Source organism: Poecile atricapillus, chromosome 15, assembly GCF_030490865.1.
Source record: "Poecile atricapillus isolate bPoeAtr1 chromosome 15, bPoeAtr1.hap1, whole genome shotgun sequence".
Taxonomy (NCBI): Eukaryota; Metazoa; Chordata; class Aves; order Passeriformes; family Paridae; genus Poecile; species Poecile atricapillus.
The window spans coordinates 1,294,622-1,321,884 of record NC_081263.1 but is presented as its reverse complement, the minus strand read 5'-3'; the positions used below and the strand labels follow the sequence as shown (position 1 = coordinate 1,321,884).

Below are 27,263 nucleotides of genomic sequence, written 5' to 3'. Positions count from 1 at the left end.
GAGTGCTGCTGCTGCTGCTGCCCAGGCTCTTGGGCAATCCCTGCTCTGTCTCTCACTTCCCTTTGCTCTTCCTCCCTTCCCCCATCTTCCTCCTCCCTCTGCCTTGTTCTCCTTTCCCCGGAGTTCTGCCGGCGGTCCAGCTTCCGTCCCTTTGCTGCTGTGGCCTCCTCTCACCAGCTCTTGCCCTTATGGTTAAGCCGCAGCCTCGGTGTCCTGGGCTTTGTTTCTGTTCTGAGCTCTGCCAGGGTGACCTGGGCATGGCCAGGCTGCTGTTCCTCCTCCCTGGAGCTGCTGCCCCTCGGGGCACTGAGGGAACCCAGGCTGGCCTGGGGTGGCTGGAGCTCCATTGCTGTTGGAGTTGTTTTGGGAGTGACTCTCCTGGGGTGGCTGGAGCTCCATTGCTGTTGGAATTGTTTTGGGAGTGACTCTCCTGGGGTGGCTGGAGCTCCATTGCTGTTGGAGTTGTTTTGGGAGTGACTCTCCTGGGGTGGCTGGAGCTCCATTGCTGTTGGAATTGTTTTGGGAGTGACTCTCCTGGGGTGGCCAGAGCTCCATTGCTGTTGGAATTGTTTTGGGAGTGACTCTCCTGGGGTGGCTGGAGCTCCATTGCTGTTGGAATTGTTTTGGGAGTGACTCTCCTGGGGTGGCTGGAGCTCCATTGCTGTTGGAATTGTTTTGGGAGTGACTCTCCTGGGGTGGCTGGAGCTCCATTGCTGTTGGAGTTGTTTTGGGAGTGGTGACACCCTGGGTGTCAGGAGACCCTGGAGGATGCAGCAGGTGTCCAGGCTAGTGCTGGCAGGCAGGGATCAGCCTCAAATGCAACTGAAAGCCCTGGGGTGACAGAGCAATAAGCTCGTGAGCCAAGGCCTCACCTTAATATTATTCATAACCAAACTACCCACGATGGTAAAAGTTACCCAAACAACCACAGATGTTGACAAATAGAATGTAGTTCCTGCAGCACCCTGAGGGCACTGGGATGAACTCTTTAAAGCACAAGCTCCATTCAAGCTGTAGTTCTTTGCAGCTCTGTCTGCAATCCCCTGGTGGGGCAGGATCACGAGGGGGTGACCCAGGGCTGGGGGCTCTGATTGTGCTCTCCTGCAGAACCAGAGGCTCCTGTGCAGCCCTGGGGACACAGCTCAGCTGCCATGGCCAGTTCCCTGTCTGGGACATGAGCACGAGGCTCAATTCCACGCACAGATCGTGGTGGTGTAGCTGAAGTGTTATCACCTTGCCTGCCTTAGACTGAGATCTTTTCAGTTCAGCTGCCAGGCTGAACTTTGCAAAGAAAAACGATTGTCATTATTCAAATAGTAACTGTCTAGCCACATCTGACACTCCAAAGTGTCTGCTGGATCCAGCAGCTCTCAATTATTTTTGGTGCACAGCAATGTCTTTTGGGAGGAGAAGAGCAAGGCAGATGTTGTGTAGTGGTTTATCAGGCTGCTGATCAGTGCAGATGGTTCATAGCGAGCTCAGGTGTTTCACAGAAAACCCCAGGCACGTCAGAGATTTCTGCAGAAAGCGGCTGTGCAGGATGTGCAGTGTGGTCCTTGCACATCAGCCAGCGCTGGAGATCACTCCCTGACCAGCTGAGTGTTGGTGTGTGTAGTTCTGCTCCTCCTGCAGCACTCAGAGTGTGTTCCATCCCTGCACTTCCCTCCTGTGTTCTATCATTCTACAACAAGAAAACCCTCAGTCTGTCCCCACCGTACTGGGAGGTGAAACTCAAATCCCTTCTTTCCTTCACGTTCAGGAGGGAGCTTTCACTTCTGGCCAGCTCTGTTCTCCTTGGGCAGGGATTGCCTCCAGGGCTGTCCTGGGACTGTCAGAGCCCAGAGTGCTGCTCCAGGGGAGTCCTGGCTGGATGCTGGCACATCCTGAGCATCCTGCTGTGCTGGAGGGGGTGACAGAGCTGCTCTGGGGGCTCCACTGGGAAAGCCTCTGGAGCTGCACTGGCAGCTGGTCCTGCCTGGCTGGAGAGAAGCTGCTTTTCTCTCTAAACACTGACTCGAGCCCATGCACAGGCAGCACAGAGGATGCTGGCTTTAGGGGCATATTTTAGGTTGGTTTGTTGTTGTTTTCATCTTGTGTCCATGCACAGAGTTGAGTAGCAAGACAGGGCAGAGGGAAGATGTTCTTGTTTCCTGGCATTTTTGATGGGGGTGAATTTGAATCCTACAAATGGGCTGGGGTTCAGTTTCGAGCAACAGTTTGCATCTAAAAAAGCCATGCTCTGTTTTTAATTAGAACTACTTTTCATAGAAGGTGTGGTCATTTCTGCTCAGGCAGAGTTTTGACTAAGAGTGAAGCCTGTATGTTCTCCAAAACACTTTGCTGAAATGCTCTAGCAAATCTATGTATTCATCAGGCTCATTCCTGAAGCTCTGACTCACATTATTACAGATTTTCTATTCTCTGCTGGGACCTTGCAGCACTCCCTGGGTACTCTGCAGCTTTCTCTTTGGATCACTGCTCTTGTAGGTTTGTGTTGTGTTAGGATCTCCATGCCCCTGTCCTATACATTGCTTTTCTAGAGGCAGGATAAAAAGAGAGCAGAAAAGTGATTTTTCTCCCCAAACCCTGGAGTCTGTTGGCAGGAAGCAGAAAGATCAGTCTGTTAGGAGGAAGGTCTGGGTTGAGTCTGAGCTTGGTCTTTCAGCAAAGTATTTAACTTCCCTGTACTTCAGTTTACCATTATTAAAAAGTGCCTTATCCTTCCCTCTTGTACAGTTAAGCATTAATTAATTTGTATTAGTAACACACACATGGATTCTCAGAAAAGCCCCTACACTTGCATACCTGAATAGGAATTAAGTATTGTTATAGCAGGCTCCATCTGATCTTCTTCACCTCTAGAAACAATTCCCAGTTAAAAAGCCCAGACAAATCCAGCCCCATTTGAAGACTGCCCTTTCCCCAGCAGCCTTTCTGAGCAGCTGCCTCAAAGCATGCAAAGCAAAACAAAGCGAGAGAAAGAAAAACCCATCCATCCCAAATCAGCAGTAGAGGAAGGAAGAGAATGAATCGAGTGATTAAAACCATCGGTTCCGCTGGCACCTCTTTGTTCTGGAGCTCAGGAATCTTTAATTGGCGCAGCGAGTGCCCACAGGCGAGAGCTGTGTCACAAAGCGTTTCCTGTGCAGAGCACGAGGAACAGGCAGAGCCCAGAGCTGCTCGGGGGGCACGAGGGCTCTGCTGCCCCTCCATGGGCAGGGTCTCACCAGGACCTGCTGCCCCAAGCCCCCCAGGTGCAGGGCTGGAGGTTTGAAGGTTCCCCTTTGAAGGCTGGCTGTTATCAGCCAAAAGCGCTCCCTTCTCAGCAGGCATCAGGCAAATTTCGGTGATGGTTTTGAAATACTGGCAAAGAGTTACTTGAAAAAAAAAAGAACTTGTTCGTGCAGTTGGGAATTGAAAGCTTCTAAACCACAATAAAGTGCTTTCCCAGACTTGCTGTCCATTTAGTCCAAGCTCATGGCATTCCTTAGACAGTCTGAATCACAGGCAGCAGCCAGCTCTCACAAAGAACACCATAGACACCCATCTGTTGGGAGGCATCTGCCAAAATAGACCATACATTTACTTTTATTCCTTCAATCCACTTTCAGTTTAAAGGGATAATAACAAAAACATTTTTCACTCCAGTGCAGAGCAATGGTAATGAATTGAAGTTATTCCCCTGCAGAAAGAGGCAGACAGTCTAGTCCCCAGCTCTCACAGAGGGGTGAAGCAGGATCAGAGCTTTTGAGGGACTTGGCTCCAGCTGAGGCAAAAACTGGTAACAAAACTGTGACTTTCCTGAGGAATCCCAGACTCGCAGGTCCCCCAGATGTGCAGGAGCTGGGGCAGCACTGGCTGTGCTGTAGGTGAAAACAGGTAAAGAGAGGGCCAGGCAGAGCTCCTCTCCTTCCCCTGCCTTTCCCCAGGCTCATCCTTTCACTCCTGCCTGTCCAAGGCTTGGGGGTGCTTCCCTGAGCATCGATGGCTGGCAGGTCACCAGAGCTGGGCCAGCTCTGCCAGGAGCATCCTCATTCCTTGGGGACAATCTGGAGACAGAGCAAAGCTGGTGTGTGAGGAGAAGGCATCTTCCTGCAAGCTGGGAGGGACTCTGGGTGCTTCACACAGAACTTCTTTCAGTGCAGTCAAAATCACAACAGTTTTGACAACAGTTTTTTAAAATGGTGACTTTGGTGATGAGAGATGCACGGGTAGAAAATGGTTCATATAATGTGTGTAAAGTAGGGAAGGGGATTAACTCATTCTGGTGCTAAATTCTCCATTTTGCATTGAACAGAGGAGTGCTCTCTGGAAACCTCGAGCAGGGCTTGTTTTACCCTCCAGCAGCTCACCACAGAGCTGTGCTGGTTAAGGTGGTTGGGTTATTTTTTTTTTTTAATTTTATTTTGCTAACACAGCTATTATGGTGAAGGGCCTCATAGAGACACAGCTCTGCTGCAGTAAAAGCCTGGAATCAGCACAGCTCAGGCCAAGCCAGGGAACCAGCAGCAGCTCCTCCACTGGAGGGGTTTGTGGGGTGGCTGTGCATGGCCACACATTTGTGGGGTTTATTCCTGCTGGGGTAGCTGACAGAACAAATATGAACGTGAATATGGGGAAATAGAAAAGATTTTTATGGGTCAGCAATTGTACAAGCTCAGCCTGCTTGCTTGCTCTGTTGACCACCTCAGAATGAATCCCAGTAATTCCCAGCAGAGGTGGAGCACTGAGCTGGGCTCATGTCCAGGCTTTGCTGAGAGGAGTTGTACCTGCAGCAGGGTGAGTGTTTGCCCTCACAGGTAGGGAGGGTGATAAAACCCTCATAATGAGGATTTCATCCCTTCAGAATGAGCATGATGTAATTGAATATTCATCACTGAACCAGCTCACATCCACATGGCAGCTCCAGGCTTTTGCAAATTCTTTGCAATTTCATTGCAGTTCTTGGAATATGAATAGCAATTTAAAAGTCCCTGTGCAGGTGACTTTTCTTACTGAACTTTTCAGGTCCAATCCAAGAAAAGAACAAAATGTTAAAAATACAAACCTGGATGTTTTGGGTTTTCAAAATTCAGACAGACAAAAATGATGCAACTTTGAGGGCGGGAGGCTGATTGCATGATTTAAAAACCAGTCTCATGATTGTTGGAGGCCTGACTCACGAGCCCTGAACGCCTGGGTTTGGCATTGCTGCTCCTCACAGTTTCATTTGGTACAAATTGGGTTAATATTAGGAATGTGCAGAGGTGGGGAAAAGGTCTTTTCTCCCCTTAAAACTCAATGAAATAATTGGGAGGATTCAGCTCCTCCTGCAGTGGCTCTTGAAAAGGCAGCTTGAGTCCTTTTGGAGCTGCACTTTGAAATGTTGGGAGCAGCTGCTCGGAAAAGTTTGGAAAACATCTGCACAATTTTTAAACTGTTGTGAAATAAAATGCCTGGCAAGAATATAACCATCTTAAAGATCTACAGTGTTTTTATGGTGCAAACTGAAAGGCAGTTATAAAGTCTTCTACTGCAGAAAAATGCCTGGATTCTCAGTGTTCCTCGCACAAGCAGAACTTTCTCAGCTCAGGTCATGTCCTGCCAGGGAGCAGGGATAGTTAGTGGGGCATTTTTTATCTGTATAGACCTCTTGTCTCACAAGAATGAAGACCTAGAATTGATTAGCTTAGAATCAATTTTTTTCTCCACCTGTTTTTCATAGTTTGTTATAAATAATAATGTAATTATTTCTTTTTAATTAACTATACATATAGAAATGTAACAGTCATTTATGATCAGTATTTATTGATAAAACTCTGGCCATTTATAAATTAAGAAAATTAGGATGAATCATCTGAATTTCCCATCTGAGTTAGTTTTCTTGTGAGAGCTCAGAGCAGTGAGAGCTGCTTTTGTGCCCAGCAGAAGCTGGTATGGCCTTACCCTGCCCAACCATTTTATTGCTGTTTCCTCACCAGTTCCAGGAGACTTCTGTGCTCACATCTGGATGCAGTGAGTGCTCAGAGGTATTTTTAAAGCAAATGTACAAGACAATCCCTTGCTGGCTGTGAGAGGTACTCGATGACCCAACAGGTCACTGCAGCTTCTGTGATGTGGAAAGCACGCAGCACATGGGGAGCTGTGCCAGTGGGAGAGCCAGGGATGGGGGAAGAACAAATACCTGGAGACCATAAAACTCCCTTCAGCACCTTAGCTCCTAGTTGGGATGTTCAGGCAGGTGCTGCCTTTCACACTCACTCTGTAATACAACTTTTTCTGTGTTTACCAAGAAACCTAAAATGTACAAACAATGCAGTTGTGTGTGAATCATCACTCCGAGTCCCCGTGGTTCAATTTTGCATGCACAGGAATGTGGGCATGGATCCAGCTGGGAATTTCACAGATAACTCCTCGCTCTGAGAGGGGTCTGCACAAAAACCTGCAATCCAAGTATTCCCAATTTTGCAAGTATTCATATCCTCCAATTTATGTGCACATCTCCAAGAGATGCTGCAGTCTGTTTGGAATTAAAACACTGATCTCTACAGATCTGCGTGACTGATGGTCTGCAAATGGCTCAAAACTTGGTCTTGGGGTGGATTTAACCAGTGTTAGGTATAAAAGAGTTAAATCTTCAGCTACTGTTAGCTGGAGTCAAACCACTGAGGATCAAAAGGCTTCACCATGAGCAGCTCTTCCTTACCCAGTGATAAACAAGGCTGACATTGTCCATCTTCTTACAGGTTCTCCTAATCCACACAGTTCCCATTTTAATCAAGCCGTGTCCTTTCGTGGATTTTTAATTTGGAAACTTTGCAGTCCAAAATACAAACTAAACTCTGCCTTCAGCTGAATAAACACTACTTCTTTAGAGTGAGATGGCAATTAAAACTAGATACAGTGAGGAAAGGATTATTGACCTCTGCCTGTGCGTGTTGGAGTGCTAGGCTTCCACCTGAGGGGGAATTTTCCCCGTGGATAATTGTCAGGGATGGAAGTAAAGGTCAGAAGGGGCTGTCCCTTGGTCCCAGCTGTAGTGTTGGGAAGGGCTGGTTGAGCACCAAGCACTCTGCACAAACTGGGCTGATGTCCCTGCAAAGTGCCAGCAGCGTGCTCCTCTCTCTGTGGTGGCTTGCTCTGACTCTGCAAGGAGTAACCTGGGCCAGGCCAAAAGCAGCAGGAAATTAGAAAAGTTTCAGTTTGCTACCATTCCCTCTGATCAGTTCTGCCAGGGGAGTCCAGTCAAAGATTCCCAAATTGTGGTGTGGTGTGGTTTGGTTTCTTAATGATGAATGACTTCATCAGTCGTGAATGAATCGAGTCAAATGTAGGACAAATAGTGAGACACATGGATGACTCCTGTGACATTTGCAATGTCTCAATGGGTGCTGGTTTATTTAGGTGGTTTCTAAATTTCCTTGGAAAGAGTGAGAATGACTAAAAGAAGGGGCAGCCACTCCATAAGTATGGGGGTCAGTGGTGAAAGTGTTGTGACAGTTAAACCTCCCTGGGCTCAGCATCTGTCATTATGAGCAGCATCACTTCTCTGGTAAGGTCTGGCTTCCAGGAGGCTCCAGAGCCACAGGGCCAGAGGCCTGGGAGCTGGACCAGACATTGCTTTCCCTTTGTGGTCAGATTCCTCCCAGTGCTGGGTCTTCAGCCACTTGTGGGCTTCCAGCTCTGCCCAGGAGGCAGCAGGGCTGTTCTGCAGTGTCCTTGTCACCAGCCCAGAGCCTGGGCTTAGGGCTTGGGGAAGTGCCCCAGATCAAGTCACTGCAGATGAAGTCATTGTAATTCGGTACAAATTGATGTTTGCAAAGGCTGGAAATAGTCTGGACACACCAGGCATCGGGCAGATCCAGGCTTAAATCAGGACTGAAGCAAATATGAGGGGAACTTTTAGCAGCTGCATTTTTAAGTTGTGATTTGGGTTGTGTATCTTTCTTCCTTAAAATTGCATTACATTTTCTCTTGCCTGATTTCTTCTGCACCCTTGTTCATTTGCTTTGAGTGGGGTGCTCTCTCCTTCCTTGGAAAAGAGTCCAAGATTGCAGCACCTGAGACTCCAGCAGGTAGACCCTAATTTTCAGCAAGGTAGGCTGGGTTACAAGAGGGCTCTCTTGAGGTCACTGTGCAGCTTCATACCCTCAAATAACTTAGTGGTGTTGTAAGATATATTTCCTTTTTTAAAAAGTGTCATTGATTTTTATACAAATTTTTCTTCAGGACAACTTTTATAGACTACTGTTAAAACACAGAACTAGTGCTATGTCTGTTTTAGAAATTAGTATCTTTGTTTTGTACTTGGTTACGCTTCATAGCTCTTCAAAAGTAGTGCAAATTTTAGATGAAGATTATGACTTCAGAGAATTTCAGGCTGTTCAGATAACAGTCTTGGTTTAGATGCAGCACTGAATGCTCCTGCAGTCTGTCATGCAGAAACACATCTCAGCTTTCAGGACCTGCTGCTGAGCACCAGTGTCTGTGCTGGAAGGAGCCTCTCCCCCGGGGGACGTTCCCTGGCAGATAATCCAGCCTGGATCCCATGAGGCTGCAGTAATTCCTTCATTTCAGCAGGCTGTGAGCAGGGCGAGCTGTTCACACTGAGCACAGCACACGCTGCTGGCTGGGGCTGCCTGCATGCAGTGCCCCAGGACCCCTGGGGACCTGATGTTCTCTGAGCCTGAGGGAATTGCAGGCTGTCAGTGGCTGATTGTTCCCAAGGGAAAGGTTCTTGGGAAATCTTGCACTCAAGGACAATATTTGTAAATTATCTTGCTTTCTCAAAACAGTTCTGTATAACTGTAGGATAGCTTGGTTTTCTCCTGTGCCACCAATGGGACAAGAGGTGATGTTCCCTTACCCAATCCTGTTAACCCTGTAGTGTAGGACCCTATAAAAGCTGAAAAGTTCAGAGAATAAAGGCCCCTTTTCCTAGCAACTCATTCTGGTGTGTGCTGTGAACCCACACTTGTACTTTGTGTCCAACAGCGACAGACCCGAGCCATGGGGACGAGGGGTGAGCAGAGCCTGCAGAGACCCTCAGGGCAGAGCTCATCAGGACAGAGCTCCTCAGGACAGAGCTCCTCAGGGCAGAGCCCCTCATGGCAGATCTCCTCATGGCAGAGCCCCTCATGGCAGAGCTCCTCAGGACACAGCTCCTCAGGGCACAGCTCCTCAGGACACAGCTCCTCAGGGCACAGCTCATCAGGACACAGCTCCTCAGGGCAGAGCTCCTCAGGACACAGCTCCTCAGGGCACAGCTCATCAGGACACAGCTCCTCAGGGCAGAGCTCCTCATGGCACAGTTCCTCAGGACAGAGCTCCTCAGGACACAGCTCCTCAGGGCAGAGCCCCTCAGGACAGAGCCCCTCAGGACAGAGCCCCTCAGGACAGAGCCCCTCAGGGCACAGCTCCTCAGGACAGAGCTCATCAGGGCAGAGTTCCTCAGGACACAGCTCCTCAGGGCAGAGCCCCTCAGGGCAGGGCCCCTCACTGCACAGCCCCTCAGGGACCCCTCTGCTCACCACAGCAGGGCACCCAGCTGCTGGCTTATCCAGGGAGTCCCTGCCCGTGGCACGGAGCAGCGAGTGAGGAAATGCATTTCTTGTCTTTGGAAAGGAGCGGCCATCGGGCCTGGACGGATCGAATTTGTTATGATAGCAAAACAAGTTCTATGGAAACCATTGTGAGCCCTGAGCGAGGCTGCCCAGGAGAGTTGGGGAAAGCCGCTTTTGTTTGTTGTGCTTGGCATCGCTCTGCTCTGGATGAAGATGCTTTAATTTTGTGGGGAGACCCAAGAGAGCATTCCTCTTTTTCCATACCAGAAAGCCTTCCAAGCTGGCATAAGTGTCCTCTCTTTCCAGCTGCTCCTTTCCAAACACACTGTGCCTCCTAAAGATAGTCTTTACAGTGGCTGGGGCTGGTGGAAAACATGAAGCCTGCATGGATTAGCACAGGAATTCATTTGGGCTGACGAATTGGGTTTCCCTCTATAAACAGCAGTAGTGTTTTCATCTTCTGGACAGCACAGCCAGCTTCACGTCCTCCTGCTCCTCACCCGGCCCTCTGCCTGTGTCCAGCCCAGCTGAGAGCACAGCAAGGCTTCTTGTGGGGGATGGAAAACAGCACGTGTTCAACGAGGTGTTTGCAGCTATCTCCCCTCTCAGACAGGCTTTTTCCAACCTTCAGAAGAATTGGTGGGGTTATTTTGTTGTTTTTTGGTTTGTTTTTTTTTTTCCTCCAGTTTATTTTTCTTTCCAGGTAAAAGGGAAATTAAAGTAGTCCCTTCTCCTGGCTTAGTGACCTTGCAAGCAGCCCACACTATGTATTTTCTTTTCTACTTTGTTTAATTTTAGGTACAATGTGCTTAGCATTTGCAGGAGTTGGGGATTCTCCAGAGAGGATTTTGCCTCCCATTCTCCTCCCAGAGCCATCCCACCCCTGCCAGGGAAGCACCCCCAGCACAGCACTGCTCCAAACACACTTTCCTGTCAGACTTTCTCTTACAGCTTACTTAGTGCATATAATGATATGGGGTTATTAATCACCCCTCGTTGTTCCTGTGCTTGCTCCAGAGGGGGAAGATGTGAAAGCAAATTTTGTGATCAGGCTGCATTTAGTGGTGGTTGGTATTTACCTGACTGTTCAGTGATTTTATCCATGTCCCTGAGTAACTGAGCGTGGAATTGGAGTTGTTGTGGGTAAAAATGGGGGATTTGGCATTCAGCTGTCAAATGGCAGATTTGTTCAGGTAGTAAAGCTCTGTCCCTTAACCTTCCCTAATCACCATGTTTTCACATCTGTAACCCACACTCCATGAAAGATTTGTTCTTTGGAAATAAGTCTGAGCAAGCCCCCACCTCCTCATAACACTGCAGTCCTCCCTGCCCTTTCACTCTGATCCAGCCTGTTCTCTTTCTAAATCATAGACAGCATTGATTTTTCATATCACAAGATGGGATTTTAAAAAACCAACTGCACAAAAGCAGAAAACCAGAAAGTGGGTAGCAGTGCCGTAATGGTTTGCAATGTTATTGATGAGCACACAGATTTGTGCAGTCTCCACACTCCCCTGGTGTGATTTCAGGGGAGTTTAGCCCCATTCCCATCAGAGTGAGGAGGGGGCTGCCCATGGGGAGCCCCAGGGTGCTCTCAGGACAGGCTTTCCTGTCTGGGTCCTCCAAGCAAACCTGCTGGCTGCCAGGGGTTTGCAGCTGGAGCATCAGCCACACGAGGCAAACAAAACCCTGCAGATTTCCAGAAGGCTAACAGCTGGATGCAGATGACATTCTTGAATTAAGAAAAGCCCAGAGCAGTTCTCTCTGGCCCCTTGCCATGCTGGGCAGTGGCAGGGCCAGGCTGGGCACCACTGGGGGAAAAAGAAAACAGCTGGGGGTGTTTCTGGGCACCTAGAGACGAGAAGGGGGGAGTGCTACTGGGGACACTCACCCAGCCACAGAAATTGCCTCTCCATGTGGCCAGAAGGCTCAGCCCTGTCTCTCCTGAGGGTCAGCAGTGACCAAACCCTCTGGAGACTCTGCTGGCTGTCTCCACTCACCTGGTGATTTTCCAGCCCAAAGATAAACTGTGTGATTATTTTCAGTGTCGATTAGTCACGCTGAGGGGACCCCAAGGAAAGCCCGTGGTGTGACCTGTGTGTGACCCAGCACGCTCCCAGCCCACCAGCAGGATGTTGGCTGCTGACTCGGCCATGAGACATAACCCAGCTCTGCTGGAGGGGGCTCTCTCAAGGCCTCTGGGTGCTGTCAGTTCAAAACAGGGGAAGTTTTCAGCTCTGTGGTGCTCCTTCTGCCCTCTCCCAGTACCCACTGTGGCATGAACTTGTTCTGAAGTTACCAAGGCTGAACCACCCTCTTCAACTTGAGCAAATTTTAGCTTCTTGGCCGAAGAGCAGAAACACGTAACCTTTGGGATAGTCTGCTTTTTCCCATCACTTCCATGTTTAGGTCTCTTGATGTGTCATTTCTGTAGTACCTGGGATATTCCCTCCCCTTCAGGGCTGTTGTGGTGCCCCTGGGCTTGGCGATGCCATGGCCAGCAGGGAGCCCCAGTGCCAGGCAGTCCTGCAGTGCCAGGGGACACCCAGAGCTGGGACAGGCTCTGCATGTGGCTGCAGCCCTGGCCAAGTGTCTGATCTCTGGAGGTGTTGGGAGCCCAGGTCAGGATGGACACATCCCGCTGCAGTGTTTGGTTTGTGCCCTACAGAGCCTGTGGCAGGGTGCAGCATGGTGGCAGCCAGCCCTCAGAGCTGTCCCAGCGGCTGTGGCAGTGCTGTCACTCCGTGGGGTGATGGTGCTGAGGTCCCATCACAGCACTGCAGGGCCACACCAGGAGCCTTCCTCAGGTGCTGCTGCGAGAGCGTGGGTGGGGTCAGCCAAGGCAGCCCTCAGCAGGACAGAACCCTCCTCTCTCTGCTGGGCATCCCAAAGAGCATTCCCTTAGGGCATCCCAAAGAGCATTCCCTTAGGGCATCCCAGTAACTGTTCCCTTAGGGCATCCCAGTAACTGTTCCCTTAGGGCATCCCAATAACCCTTCCCCTTAGGGCATCCCAAAGAGCATTCCCTTAGGGCATCACAGTAACTGTTCCTTTAGGGCATCCCAATAACCCTTCCCTTAGGGCAGCCCAAAGAGCGTTCCCTTAGGGCATCCCAGTAACTGTTCCCTCAGGGCATCCCAGTAACTGTTCCCTTAGGGCATCCCAAAGAGCATTCCCTTAGGGCATCCCAGTAACTGTTCCCTTAGGGCATCCCAGTAACTGTTCCCTCAGGGCATCCCAAAGCCCCTCCCCAGTCCTGCTGCAGGACATCCCTGTGGTGCTCTGGAGGGGTGACACCAGTTTGTCCCTGGGTGTATTTTTGTGCCTGGCTGGCTGACCCCAGTGCTGAGCGAGCTCAAGGTCCCTTTAGGATCGCGGGCTCGAGGTGGCTCCGCGTGTGTGAGCCGGGCTTTTCGCTCCTGTTGGCACTCAGGAGCTCCTTCCAGCACTGCTCACAAGAGCTCCTGGGCACTGCCCTTCGCCCTTGCTGCTGCTGTGTGTTCCAGCTGTGGTGGCTGCTTCCCCACTGCAGCACAAACAGTGTTCCCATTGAATCCGCCTTCCCAGCCAGCTGCTGCTGAAAATGTGCGCTGTGCTCCGATGAGATCATGTCAAACGTAAGCAAGTTTTATCTTTATTTTAGGCAAGAGGGTGTTTTATCGTGCTGTGGTTCCAAAGCCGCCGTTGTTAGGTTGGAATTCTCCCAGGAAGTGTAGCAGTGCCTGGTTAAATGCAAAGTAATAGCTTCAATATGAGCCGCAGACACAGGGCTCTGAGCTGGCTGTGCAGACTTGTGTTTAAAGGAGAGCGTGGTTACACAGCTGCTGAGAACTTGGGAGAGATCAGGAGGGGCCTGCCAGGTATCCCAGCTCTCTCAGTGTGCCCCTGGAGCGATGCCCTGAGCACAGGATCACCTCCTGCCCGGGCTGCGTGGGGATGCACACAGCTCCCAGACCTCACAGCTGGAAAACTGGGGATGGCTCATCCTTAAATCCCAGCAAGGATCCCCTGGGCCAGTCTCTTTGGGTGGTGGTTCCTACATCTTGATCTGGAATTGGGATATCTGAAATAATTGAGGGAGATCTGGAAATAATTGAGGGCTAATTTCTGAGCAAATGTAGGTTATTGCTGTTGTGGTGAGGTTAGGAATTGCCCAGCCTCAATAATATGGGCTGCACTTCAGCTAAAGGTGAACCTCCACTGGATGTGGAGGAGCTCTTTCTGTTTCTGGTAACTGATTGAATTATTTCCTCTTTTCTCTTTTCTTTTGTCTTTTTTTTTCTGTCATCTTCTCTTCCTATTGAGAACAAAAGTTTTCTCGTTCATGCCATTGATTCAGATTGAAAGTTTGCAGTCTTTGGATGATGCAGATAACATTTTTCTTGTTCCCTCAAGCTGTTTACTGTTAGATGTTCGTGGCCTTCTTGAGGAGCTACAGTATCTGCCCCCCGTGGTCTTTTGCACTCCTTTTTCCAGTTATCCGTGTCTTTTATAATTATTTCTGTCTCATGGTCTCTGATTTATACATATGCCCCATAGTATTAAATAGTATTTTTATTAGTACATTATTTTATGGTAAAAACCCCAGCACTCTGTTGTGGCAGATGCTGCTTTGAGTCCAAAGTTAAAAAAAGCAGTTCCTCCCTCAAAGGAGTTCCACTCAAAGAGCAGCATAAGAGCAAACAGCTGGGTGTGGGCAGACACACAGTATCTTGTATGTGGCACCTCCTTGACATTATTAGATGTGAATTGTAGCACTCTGTCAGTAAGCAGTTAAATATTGAATGGTCTGGATGCTTTCCAGCAGACTGGAGCAGTAAGTGCAGCCCCCAAGCACTGGGCTGCTGCTGCCAGGACCTGCAGAGCTGCTGCCCACCTCTGCCCTTGGAGGCATTTCCCTGGGGGGGAAGAGTCTTCCCCCAAGTACTCATTTGTGGAAGGATGTGGAGGCATAATAGAAAAATAATCTGTGTGTTAAAGTGATTTTGTGTGTTCCCTGCTCGGTGTGGTGCCTGTTGCCCACAGTCCTCCTGAAAATCGAGCAGATGGGAACAAATGCCTTGTGCAGGCTGGCTGGGCTGGGGCTCTGTGTGGGGCAGAGGAGCTGCAAGCAGAGATTTGCACCTTTGGGCCAGAGAGGAGCTGGGTTTGCTTGGCAGAATTGTTCACAGGCCGCTTGTGCATCTTCCCCATCACCTTAGGAAGGGATTTTCTGCTGTTTTCCCCTGAGAAGCCAGCTCAGAATTCAGTTCAGACACGTCAGGAGGGAAAGGTGGTTTGTGGAGGGGCTGGGGCTCTGCAGGAGTGCACAGGCCCTTCAGAGGGGATGCTGCAGAGTGAAGACACAGCACAAGATGAGATGCCAGAGAATTAGAGCCAGTGAATAGTTTTATGGATTAATAGACAAGCACTAGAGCTCAAGGGAGGGAAACAGATTCCATTATTGACTGTTCATCCCCTGCAAAACTGCCTAAAGGGAAGGCGAATATGGTTTGTTTTCCCTTAATTAAATATTTGTTAAATGGTTTGTTTCCCCTCAATTAAATATTTGTTCTGGTTTTTCCTTTGTGAGAGAAATAAAAAAGCAGCAGCATTGCCTATCTTGTACTTTCAGCTAATCCTGAACGTGCTGTAACTGTTCTTCTGTCCTCCCCCAATTATTTCCTGTAAAAAATAACTTCCTCGCATCCATTCTCTTTTCTCTCTCTGTTTTTGAATCACATTGCTGAATGACTCATGCTGCCCCAGTAAATAGGTTAACCCTAGGAGAATGATGAAACTGCACGGTGACATGTGGATAAAGAGAGTTGTTGCTCGTGTGCTTTCCCTGCATTTGCTGTTTTGGAGGTGTTGTGGTATCCAATACCAATTTCATCAGTTCTTAAACCATGAGGTGCTGCTGGAGGGAGAAGTCATCACCAGCCTCCTTTGGTTGTGCTGGTTTTGATCTAAAAGAAATATGTCTTAATGCAGTTCTGGATCAAATCCACAGTGTCCAAATCATGTACAATAAACCAGACACGAGCACATTTCACCCTTGTGCTTTGCAGCAGCAGCAAGAGTCAAATCAAGAGTTAGCAGTGACAAAATGAGGACTCCTGCCTTGTGTTCCTTAAGCTTCAGTCCATCAGCCCAATATTTCTGTATAGGTTTAGCCAAGTAATGTGGTTTATACAATGAACTCTGTCCCCTTCTGGTATAAGTTTTTGTGTATTTATTTATTATGTGCTCATTCTACTTGGAATATTTTACTTGGTCTCGTTGCATGTAAACTAAAGCTAAATACAAACTTCATCTTTTCTCAGTAACTCACTAACTATCAACTGGAGAGAGCCAACTCCATGACTCAAACACGTGTCCCGTCCCTTGCAACTGCAGCCAAAACTCTCTGGCATCAGAGTGCTGCAGAATGAAAGTCATATCTAAATATATGTGAGCAGAAAGAAAGTCAGTTAAAAAAAGACTTTGTTATGGAAAGCTACTACAAACCAAATCCACAGTGGCCTGGAGTTCCTCATCACACCCAGGCTGATCTAGTTTTCCACTTTCAAGGTACTGTTCCCAGAGCAGCTGCTGACACTCGTGGAGGAGCTGCACACAGCCAGCTCAGCTCCCTGCAGCCCCTTTCTGCCTCCTCAGTGGTGCCTAAACAGACCTGAGGGGTTTGTCTGATAAAGCACAGGGGATTTATCACCATCCTAGCAAACAATAGTACAGGAGCTGTTGTTCCATGTTCCTGTAGCAGTGCCAGCACTGATACCCAGAGCCAGTCCTTGCTCAGGTCACCTGGGGAGGACGTGGGCAGTGCCTGGCCCCAGGTGCCACCCTGGGCACCACCCTTGGCTCTGCTTTCAGTGTCTGCAGTGCTCTGCACTGGGCAGGAAGAGGGTGCAGAGATTGAATTCCAATGAGACTGACATAAAGAGAAACAGCCCAGTTTGCTGGGGTGCCTCTCCCAGCTCTGCTCCAAGTGTCTGACACAGCCCCTCTAAACTCAGCTCAGGGAGCCTGAGGAACTCCAGGAGCTGCCCACAGGTGTTTGCTGAAGCCTGGGGCAGGAGGAAAAGGGCATGAAATTGTTCCTGAAGGTGCCCTTTCCTCCTCCAGTCCCTGTGTAGGCAGGGTTTGCACCTGTCTTAGAATGGAGTGATGAAAAAAGGGATGGATAAGTACTGAAATCCATCGAGCAAACAGAAAATCACACTCTGGAGCAAAAGTTGCTCTTTGTCTTGCTGTTGCAGGCAGCAGCCCGGGATAGGAGCCCAGCTCAGGTGTGTGTGTGTGTGTGTGTCCTGCAAACATCACACAGGGCCTGTTTCCTGGGTCATGGAAAACCTGAACTCACCGGCTCCCAGCAAATCCCAACAGGGATCAGATGGATTAAATAACTGAGGGCACCCAGATGGCTCCCATCAGCCTGAGGACTCTTCCCTCCAGCTGCCTTTAGGGCAGCCTTTGGCAGCAGTTTGTGCAGGAGAACGTGGTGTTTGTGCTGGAATTCTCCTGCTGCCCAGGTGAGCTCAGCACCTCGTGGTGCTCTGAGGTCTGAAGGATCTAAAGTCCTGCCTGAGGACTCTAGAACACCCCTCTGGGGAATGTTTGCTCTCCTGCATCCACACACGGAGCAGAGTGGATCTGCTGGAGGGTTTAGCTCATTTTGTGGAGGTCATCATCTTCTCAGGCTGCTCTCTCCTAGCTAAGCAGGGATTATTTGAGTTCCATGAGTGTGACCTCACAGACTTTGTGCGTTTTTCAGCCCAGAGCAGATCTGACACAGGTCTGGTCCTTCAGGGATGCTTTGGCCAGGGCCATGTGGCAGGATGAGGACAGAGTCCAAGCCCTGGAGTCCCCCCATTCCCCTCTAGGTCACGCTTTTTCCTGCCAGCTTTGAGGCTGTTGGTCTGTAGTGGCTGTTGATCTTTTCTGGAAGTACAGTGGCAATAATGAAAGTGCTTAGAGAATCCTTAGTGTTTCTGAGGTGGTGGCACAGACAGATTTGTCTTTTGAGTACTTCCTTCCTGCTACTTTTGATCTACAGTGCGTTTAGGGCATTGGATTTTTTTATAGCAGAAATGCTATCTTTGTGTTTTGCTCTCTTCTTTCAGGCACACCCAGCTTCCTGTTAAACATTTTGGGTAGGGCAGTACCAAAGATACCAATTGTTTGATTTTTGCACCTCACTCTGGCACTGCACTGCAATATAAGGGAAGGACATTTAAATGTCATGAGTGCAATCCAGACCCTGTAAATCCACAGCAGTTCAGATATTGATTTCAGTTGGGACGGGCTTTAGCCAAAAATATGCATTTTATTTAGATTCTGTTTTCCATCAGATATCTGTATCATGTTGCTAAATCCATGGAAAGGTGCCAGTGGGTTTGGAGTCTCTTGATACTCTTACAGCAAAAATGCATCCTGGGACTTGAGCTGCCACTTAGTTTGAGGTCAGCAGCCTTTTCCAAGAGTTTGCTTAATTAATGGAGATGAGCTGATTGCTGCTGGGCAGGAGGGCACTGAGGAGGTTCACAGCTCACACAGCCTCTGTGGGTTACAAGCAGGACAAGGCAGGAAAGTTGCAGGGTGCATCTCCTGGCATTATTTCAGTGAGGAGGAAACCCTGGTTTTGATGTGTGATTAACCCTTTACATCTGAGAATGTCTCAGTGATTATATGGCCTCGTTTTCCAGGAGCAAAAAAAGCCTTTAACTGCTGTTGATTTCTAAACCAACCCCACACACTTCCAGTATTTTCCCCAGCACAGTTTGTTTGGCTTGGGCTCCTTGTGCCTGATGCACCCAAACTGGTGTTTCCCACACCCAAACTGGTGTTTCCCACACCCAAACTGGTGTTTCCCAGTCCAGGAGTTGCTGTGCTCTGGTGTGCAAAAGCTGCTTTTCCAGGATGCAGAATATAAAATAGGCTGTGTACTGAGTGGGAGGTTCCAGGCTATGATACGTGGCTGCACAATCCCTGGGAGCCAAGTAAAATACTTCTTTTCTATATATAGTCACCTGAAATCCAGCAGCAAAGACACTTCTGAATCTTGCACTCAAAACTTAGTTTTTAAGAAGCACTTTTTGCTCCTTAATATTGAAATTATCTTTTTTATTATTATTATTATTTCCACATGGTTTTGCAGGAGTGTCAAATGCTTTCACGATAAATTCAAAAGAAATCTAAAAAGATTAGGAAATTAAAGGAGAAAAAAAAAAAGGCAGAAAATTTTAAATACTGCCTTTTCCTGAGGAAAATAATTTACCTTATTTGAGTTTGAAGCAAAGACTGTAACTTTGATAATTTCTTTGCCCAGTTCTGTACAATTAAGGCAAAGTCTGATTTTCACAGCCACTGTGGTTGGATCTCTCAATTCAAAGGGACTGACTTTGGATCTGCCATAAATGTGTTGGATCTTACCTGGGCACGGGGCTGACAACAGTGAAAAAGTGAATTTTGCAAAAGGCAGTGAGGAGTCTGAGCTGACTCACAAGTCACAGGGACCCCCTGTGCCTCTGGAGTCTCACAGCAAATTACCAGCTTTTACCCTTTTGTCACCAATTTAGGAGTGTACATCTTTGAATATTCATTTTTAGGTAATATCAGTTGTGAAAAGAGGGAAAAAAAAGTAAAATCTAATGCTGGATCTGAGCAAACAGAAAGGTCAGTGGTTAAGATCTGCCTTATGTGTTGTGTATGCTGAAATGTCCTTTTATTAAATGATCCCACAAAATGAAAGAGTAGCTGAAAGCTGTAACATTTGGCCATGCAACTTAGGTCAAAGGTTACCTTTTTTTCTCAAAAATGGTTTTGCAAATCTTTTTCAGAGCTGATAGATACACACCTTAGCTGGATACAAAACATTATATGAAAAAGAATGACTGTGATCTTTGATCCAAGCAATCAAAAAGAAAGGTAATTGGTATTTTTCTGCCTTTTCTCCAGCTGTGTGTTTCTCTTAACCTTTATTTATTTATTTTTTCAATTAAAAAGCCATGCCCCTTTTTATTTGGCGTAGGGGGTTTAAAACATTTAATTTTATTTAATTAATTTATTTATTTTTCGTTCTTTTTCTTCCCCACTTGTGTAGCACAGAGCTGTCCTGAGGGCAGGGAAGGAGAGGTGGGGCTGTGCATGCTGGGCTGAAGCATCCCAAGGATCCCATTTATCCCAGCAGGGCAGGACCTGGCTGGCTCTGAGGGCACTCTGCAAACCCAGCCTGAGCTTTTCCCCACCAGTTCCTGCCCAGGGGTTTGCTTTGCATGTCAGAATTCCTCCTGGGCAGGGCAGGAGGTGGAATATTGCAGGGAGGAGCTGCTGGGGCTGAGCTTTGCCTGCTCTGAGGAGCCCCTCGCTGCTGGAGGATCCCCAGAGGGCACTGCCAGAGCTGGGAACATCCCTGGCATCCCTGTTATCCAGGGGATCCGTGGGATTGTCCCATTGGGCACTGTCACAGCATCCCTGTTATCCAGGGGATCTGTGGGATTGTCCCAGGGTCACTGTCACAGCATCCCTGTTATCCAGGGGATCTGTGGGATTGTCCCATTGGGCACTGTCACAGCATCCCTGTTATCCTTGGGATCCGTGGGATTGTCCCAGGGTCACTGTCACAGCATCCCTGTTATCCTTGGGATCCGTGGGATTGTCCCAGGGTCACTGTCACAGCATCCCTGTTATCCAGGGATCCATGGGATTGTCCCATTGGGCACTGCCACAGCATCCCTGTTATCTTTGGGATCTGTGGGATTGTCCCATTGGGCACTGCCACAGCATCCCTGTTATCCAGGGGATCTGTGGGATTGTCCCAGGGTCACTGTCACAGCATCCCTCTTATCTTTGGGATCTGTGGGATTGTCCCAGGGTCACTGTCACAGCATCCCTGTTATCCTTGGGATCCGTGGGATTGTCCCATTGGGCACTGTCACAGCATCCCTGTTATCCAGGGATCCATAGGATTGTCCCAGGGTCACTGTCACAGCATCCCTGTTATCCAGGGGATCCATGGAACTGTCCCAGGGTCACTGTCACAGCATCCCTGTTATCCAGGGATCCATGGAACTGTCCCAGGGTCACTGTCACAGCATCCCTGTTATCCAGGGGATCCGTGGGATTGTCCCAGGGTCACTGTCACAGCATCCCTGTTATCCAGGGATCCATGGAACTGTCCCAGGGTCACTGTCACAGCATCCCTGTTATCCTTGGGATCCATGGGATTGTCCCATTGGGCACTGTCACAGCATCCCTGTTATCCAGGGATCCATGGAACTGTCCTAGGGTCACTGTCACAGCATCCCTGTTATCCAGGGATCCATGGGGTGGCAGAGGGGTGTGAGTGTGGCAGCTGCCAGGGTGGCACTGCCCCTCTGAGGGGCTCCCAGCGGTGCTGGGACACACAGGAGGCCCCGGGAGCACACCCCACGCTCCAGCTGAGGGGGTGAGCCCTGGCTGGTGCCCACCACAGGGACCCCCACAATTCCAGCAGCCCCACTGCAGGCTGTGACAGAGGACACGCTGAAGGGTGCCCAGCCAGGCATTTCCCCAGCCTGGATGGCTGATGGCAGCTGTAATTTCAATATCTTCTTTATGATTTAATCTTTCATTATCCTTGCGTGTGTGCTTGTGGCCTCAATCAGTTCTCTCTCATTAAAGGGATCAATAGTGGTGTGCTCCAGAGCAACCAGTGCCAAGCACCTTAAATGTTTTATTTATTAATCACATAATCTTCATTTCCTCCCAGCCAGAAATGAGCAAATGAGAGCTGATACTTGAGATACGTTTTAACCACACTGCTAAAAAGAGATAGCTGGAGTTCAGAGCAGCAGGCTGGGCACAGCTCTGGGCTTCCTCTGAGGTTCAGACACAGCTCAGTTTGCTGATTTAGTTCAGCTCCTGTTGAAAGCCAGCTCTCTTGGATTGCACCTGGGCTGGGCACACGGGCTGCCAGGTCTGGAGCAGATCCCCAGAGATGTGTGAGGCTTGGGCTGGGGGTGATTCCAGGCCTGGAGAGCGAGCTGTGCCTCGGGTCCCATTCCTGGAATTCACATTCTGATGGGATTTAGGCTGCAGGTTCCAGTGCTGGGACAGGCACTGACACACGTTAGTGATGCCCAGCTTAACCCACACCTCAGGCTCCCCTCACCACCTGGATCTGGGTGAAATTCAGGGTGGCTGTGGGACATTCAGGCCAGCTGATGGCAGGGAGGGAGCTCTTGTCATTCAGGTTCTTAGAAAACACCCGATTTTGCAGGTGGCAGTGCTGGGTGTGCCTCTCTGTGGGGTTCATGCTCCAGACTGTTCCCCTGCAGCTTTTGAGCCCTGTTCAGGCTGCAGCCCCCGTAACCTCAGCCCACAGGAGCCAGTGCTGACCTCAGGGCAGGGAAAGTGAAGTTTGCAGGCTGAGTCAGCTCTTCACCACAGCATCCAACCTGCCCAGAGACACCCCAACAACCAAATCCAGACCCCTCAGAGCCTCTGCAGTGAGCTCCATTTAATTATCTGCTCACATTAATAGTTAACCCTTCCCAGATGCAGATGACTGTTGGCTCCCAGATTTCCATGGGTGTATTAGATAAAAGGAATAGATAAAACTCGTGGTACTTTTGGTAGCCCAAACAAACCTGTTGATAAATAAATGGCCTGCACCCTCAGCCCACTTGTTTCTGGAGAGGAAATGACCCTCTCTGAGAGTGGGTGCCCACTTCTTTTACCTCACTGCTATTTTTAGCCAGGGCTGTGAAAACTTTCCATTGAGAGCTGCTCCTGTCATTTCCTGGGCAGAGCAGGCAGGAAGCTGTGAGTGAGCTCAGGAGGTTCTGCTCAGAGTGGACCAACCTCCCCTCCCTCTGGCTGCTGCCTCTCACTGCACAGCAGCCCTCACCCAACACCCAGATGTTCCTCCTTCATCACAGCTCACCCCAAAGCCAGCAGCTGGCACTGCCAGGTAGGACGCTGGGCAGCAGGAGAGGGCAGGAGTTCTGCTTGTCTTGCCCAAATCATCCCCAGGAAGCACCAGTTCTGCTTCAAATCAGGCATTTCCCAGCTGGAATTAGAGAGAGCTGCTACTGGTGGGATTTTTGATGGAGTTCCTGGAGTACCCCCACATCCAGGAGCAACATGGAGCTCTGAAAAAATACACGTTTTACTTTCTCAGAGACAAATCCCAGCGTGCTGAGAGGAAGGAGGTTTCAAACCATGAATTGTAACTATTAAAAACTAATTCATGTGTTCCCCTTCCCAGAGACTTGCCAGGTTTTTTAGATAGGGGGAAGTAGTGAAATACTGTGTTAATTAATACTATGTTAATTCATGTTTGTAATAAGCATTTATTAGAAATGGGATAGAATATAGAGGAGTCTGAGAGCTGCAAACCTGTGGATTAATCAGTCTTGGGTGAGGTCTAGCTTTGGTTTGAGTTAGTCCCTATTTCAGCCCTTAAATACCAACAGGGAGAAGTCATTTAGATCTGAGTCTGAAACCTAGAAAATTTAGTTTTCTGGTTTTGAGGCAAATTTGTCAGAGTAACTGACGATGATGAATACAGCACCAAGGAGCTGCAGGTGAAATGAGTCCCAGAAAAGGCAGTTCTGGAGTTCTGCATCAAAATGTTCATGGTTTAGGTCTCCTCTAATGAAAGTGCAGAGATTTCTGCATTAAATTCTAGGGAGCACCTGAATTCTAGAGAGAGAATTGTTGTTCCAGGAGATGCCACAGGGTGCTTTAGGCAAGTGAGTGTGAAAAGTTGGCAGGAGAGATTGGCTGTTGTAAGTAAAGTGATATTGTTCTGACTTTTAAACAGACAGCAAAGTTCTTCAGTGTCTTCTCTTGAGCTTTATTAGCAAGCCTGTCCCAGCCTCTCCCGGTACCCTGGTGCTGCATGCAAGTTGTTTGTGCTACAGTCCACAAATAAATGATAATAAAGATGTAAAGCAGGTAGAGTGTAGAGTGGGATTAAAAAATACCAAACATAAACCACCCAAATGCAAGCTTTTTCACCTGAATTGCAGTCTCTGTGTTTCCATCACTATATTTCCTCCAAACCTGGCCTTTTTCAAATATTTTTCTTTCAGCCTAGTGCAATGTTCAGATGCTTAGATATCTAGAGATGTTTCTTTTTGTTTCTCCTTGGGGAAAGGGCAGTGTCTGTGCCAGAGGGAGTGTGTGTGTGAGGGATGTGGCAGGTCCTGCAGCCTCTCTCTGTTTTATGGCACCTGAACCACACTGAATGCAGTGAAACAAAAATACAGTGAAACACACACTCTCCTTCCCCCTGGCCTTCCAAAAATGTGGGACCTGGGCAGACAGGACCCTTTAGATTTTAATAAAATTAAATTATGAATGCAGAGGGGATGTTTTCAGCTCGACTGCCCAGGAATTGCTTTTACTTTTTACTTGTCGTGATGTTGGAAGTGCTTTAATGTTTCCTCCTCTTTCTTTTATTTCCCAGTTAACGAAATTATCAGGAAGGAATTTTCTGGACTCCCTGCCAGAAGTCAGACATAGAAGAAGAGATTTGTGAGACAACTTTTACCGAATCCTTCCATAAGTGACCTCTTAGATCCTTCCAGTGCCCCTGCAACCTCTGGCTTCCTTTGCAGTTCATCTCCAGGCAGAGACTCAGCGCAAGGAACAATGAATTGGCACCAAGTGACAGCCTTGGCTGAGCAACTCGCCACCTCTGTCTGTAAACAGCACGAAGGACACCCTTCCTTTCATCCAGAGATCACATTGTTCTCCTGGAACAGAGCATCTGTCTGAGGAAACACTCCAGCCTGCTGCAAACCCTCTGTCTGTGCGTCCGTCCATCGGGACCATCACCATCCCCTGAGCAGGGCTCAGAGCCCGGGGTGGACACGGGGGTGGGAAGAGGGGAACACAGAGTGAGATATTCCATGGAGGAGTGCCACCACCCTGCAGGTCACTAGCAGTGACTGGCCCTCCAGCTTTCCAAGCCCTCCTGAGAAATGTCATTGTTGTAGGGAGCTGAGGCAGCCCAAGCTCAGCCTGCATCCAGTCTGGGATCAAAAGCCAGTTTGCTCTGAGCACTGGGATTGGTATTTCAAACAGGAGATGTCAGCTGAATCCAAGAATTTTCTTCGTTTTTCCCATCAGACTGGATAGGAATTTGAAGGAGAGGGATTCTCATATCCAACCAGTGAAAAGAGCAAATCAGCAGTTGCAATGCCTGTCCCAAAGTAAAATAAACCCAGGTAAAACAGAGATTAATATATAGGAGTCACAGTAAATCCAAAGATTTTATGATTGATCCTTATTAGTATTTAGGCAGTGTATGAACACATCTCTGATATTTTCTAACAAATTGTTGCTGTTTCTTTTCATGTAGAACCTGCTCTTGGCTCATAACTTGTCTCATTTAGCAGCTGGAACATTTACTCACCCAAGCTGCAGGGGAAAATAAGTGCATCTTACAGAAGCCATACATTCCAGAGAAAATATACACTTATTTATATTCACCTGGCCTCTTTAGCTTTGCAAAGCTACCAGCAATTCCTGGAAAGGTTAAATTTCCATGGGAGGTAATATTTTGTTAGGTTTTGCTTCGTGTGTTCGAATATCCTGTCCTGACTCCTGCTTAGCACATTCCAGGTAACCACTGCCACCTGCAGCTACAAGTTAGAATATTTAGGGGAGTCAGGGCCTCCTCAGTGGGATAAAAAGGCTTCCTGAGTGGGTAATCAGTGTACAGAACAATAATGTTTTAGGAATTACATAGTAGTCTTTCCTGGCTCTGTAAATCAGGAATGCTGATATTTCCAGGAATGCAGAGCCTGAGCTCTGCTGTAGACAGCACAGTGAAACTAATCCAGTTTTCAGTTGTGTCACAGTAAATTTTGTAGAATACCAGCATGTCCACTGCTCACAGCAGGAATTAGAGGATGGGAATACAGCAGAGCAAAATTGGTTCCCCGATGTCTCAAGATTTTGCACAGTCCCTGCAGAGCACGTGCTTGGTCCAACAAAAATCTCTTCAGGACTATCAGGAAGAATGTATTTTCTGCCACTAAAAACTGGTGCTTAAACTCTGCAAGGTCTTGGGGTTTTAGAGTGGGAGACAGAAGCATTAGGTTCTTCAGAACGCCTGACCTGGGGCTCAGCTCAAATTTGGCTCTTGAACAGAAATCTGAATTCCACAAGAGCAGCTCTGAGCTCCAGATTCAGCCCAGCTCAGATGCAGAAGCAGAGCAGAGCCCTGCAGGTCCCAGCCTGGCATTAATGGCACACCCTGGCTTCTATTTCTGCTTTGTGAGCTTCCAATCTTCCACCCCAAAATGAGTTCCCTGTACCCAAACCCCAAAACTCCTGGGGTGCCCCGGTGCTCTCCTTGTGAGCTCTGCCCTGCAGAGTCCAAACCTCAGCCTGGACCTGCAGAGGTGAAAATGGCTTTTTTTAATTGCTGACTTTCACAGAAACCAGCCTTGCAGAAGAGGGGAATTCCTGTGAGGCAGCACTCAGTAGGGCTCAGACTGGCTCACACTCCTCAGAAAGCTATTTGGGATTGTTGGAAGCTGTCAGTGAGCCAGAAGCTGACACATATTAAGGGGTTTTTTAGTGCAGTCTGATGAATTGGACAATTTTGACATATTCTAAAGGCCAAAAGTTGCCTGTCAGAAGTTCTCTGCTATAGCTGAGTAAAAGAACAGACCAAATGCATCTCCGAGTTTCACACTTGGATGTTTCCAATGTTTTCCATGATCCAACCTGTAAAGTATAGGAGAAATTTAAAAAACAACCCAAAACCCCATCCACAGAGAAAAAAAAATTCCTCAAATTACTGGCAGAACCTTCTCTCTTGCTGGATTTTAAATAGAAGCTCAGAGAAGCCTAGGAAGGACTTTTTAGATCTGTGATGTGCTGCTGCTGCTGCTCTGGAGATTGCAGCAACTGCTCATCCATTTAGGAGAATTATTGTCTGAATATTTATTTTTATATAATATCAGTTTAGAAAAGAGGGGGGGAAGTAAAATCTAGTGCTGGATCTGAGCTAAGAAAAAGGTCAATGTTTAATTTCTACCTTCTAGATTCTGAAATGTCCTTTTACTAAATTAACCCCCAGAAGGAAGGAAAAATAAAACCTTGGCTTTGGAGCAAAGGCTGCACAGGAGGGAGCCAGGCAGGCAAAGCCCTGCAGTGCTGCACCCAGGAGAGCTCTGCAACCAAAATACACGAGATTTCCACTGTGCTTATGTGTTCTTCAGGCACTTTGCTATAGAAGAGGTTGGATTTATTTTGGGGAATTGGTTTTTTTTTTGGTTGTTTTTTTTATATTTTGTTGTTTGGTTGGGGTTTTTTTTTAAGAGTTTTTTTTATTTTTGGGGGGCTGATTTTTTTTTTTTTTTTTGTTTGGGGTTTTTTTTGGGCCAAAGGAGTTTTTTATGTGCTACAGGTGCTCCAGCCATGCTTGCATTGACTGTATTCCTCCCTCACCTCTCATGCATAGGAATTAATCTGTGTACAAATACAGTGTACAATGTAATTTATATAATACACCCACACAGAGAGCGACTGTTTCCAAGGGCTGGTAGTGACAGGACAAGTTGGGAATGGCTTCAAACTGACAGAGAGTAGGTTTCAGTCAGAAATTAGGATAAAGATCCTCCCTGGGAGGGTGGGGAGGTGCTGGGCTGGAATTCCCAGAGCCCTGGCAGTGCCCAAGGCCAGGCTGGGCAGGGCTGGGAGCCCCTGGGGCAGTGGGGGCTGTCCCTGCCAGGG

General features: G+C 48.3%; 1 protein-coding gene across 1 annotated transcript in view; it reads left to right on the top strand.

Annotated features, from left to right (window-relative positions):
* NFATC2 (nuclear factor of activated T cells 2) overlaps positions 1-26,834 on the top strand; it is a 74,051-nt gene extending 47,217 nt beyond the window's left edge. The window contains exon 10 of the mRNA XM_058851006.1: positions 23,980-26,834. Coding sequence (XP_058706989.1) covers positions 23,980-24,035 — 56 coding nt within the window. The 3' untranslated portion in view covers positions 24,036-26,834. The remainder of the gene's footprint in view (positions 1-23,979) is intronic.
* Positions 26,835-27,263: the final 429 nt, after the last annotated feature.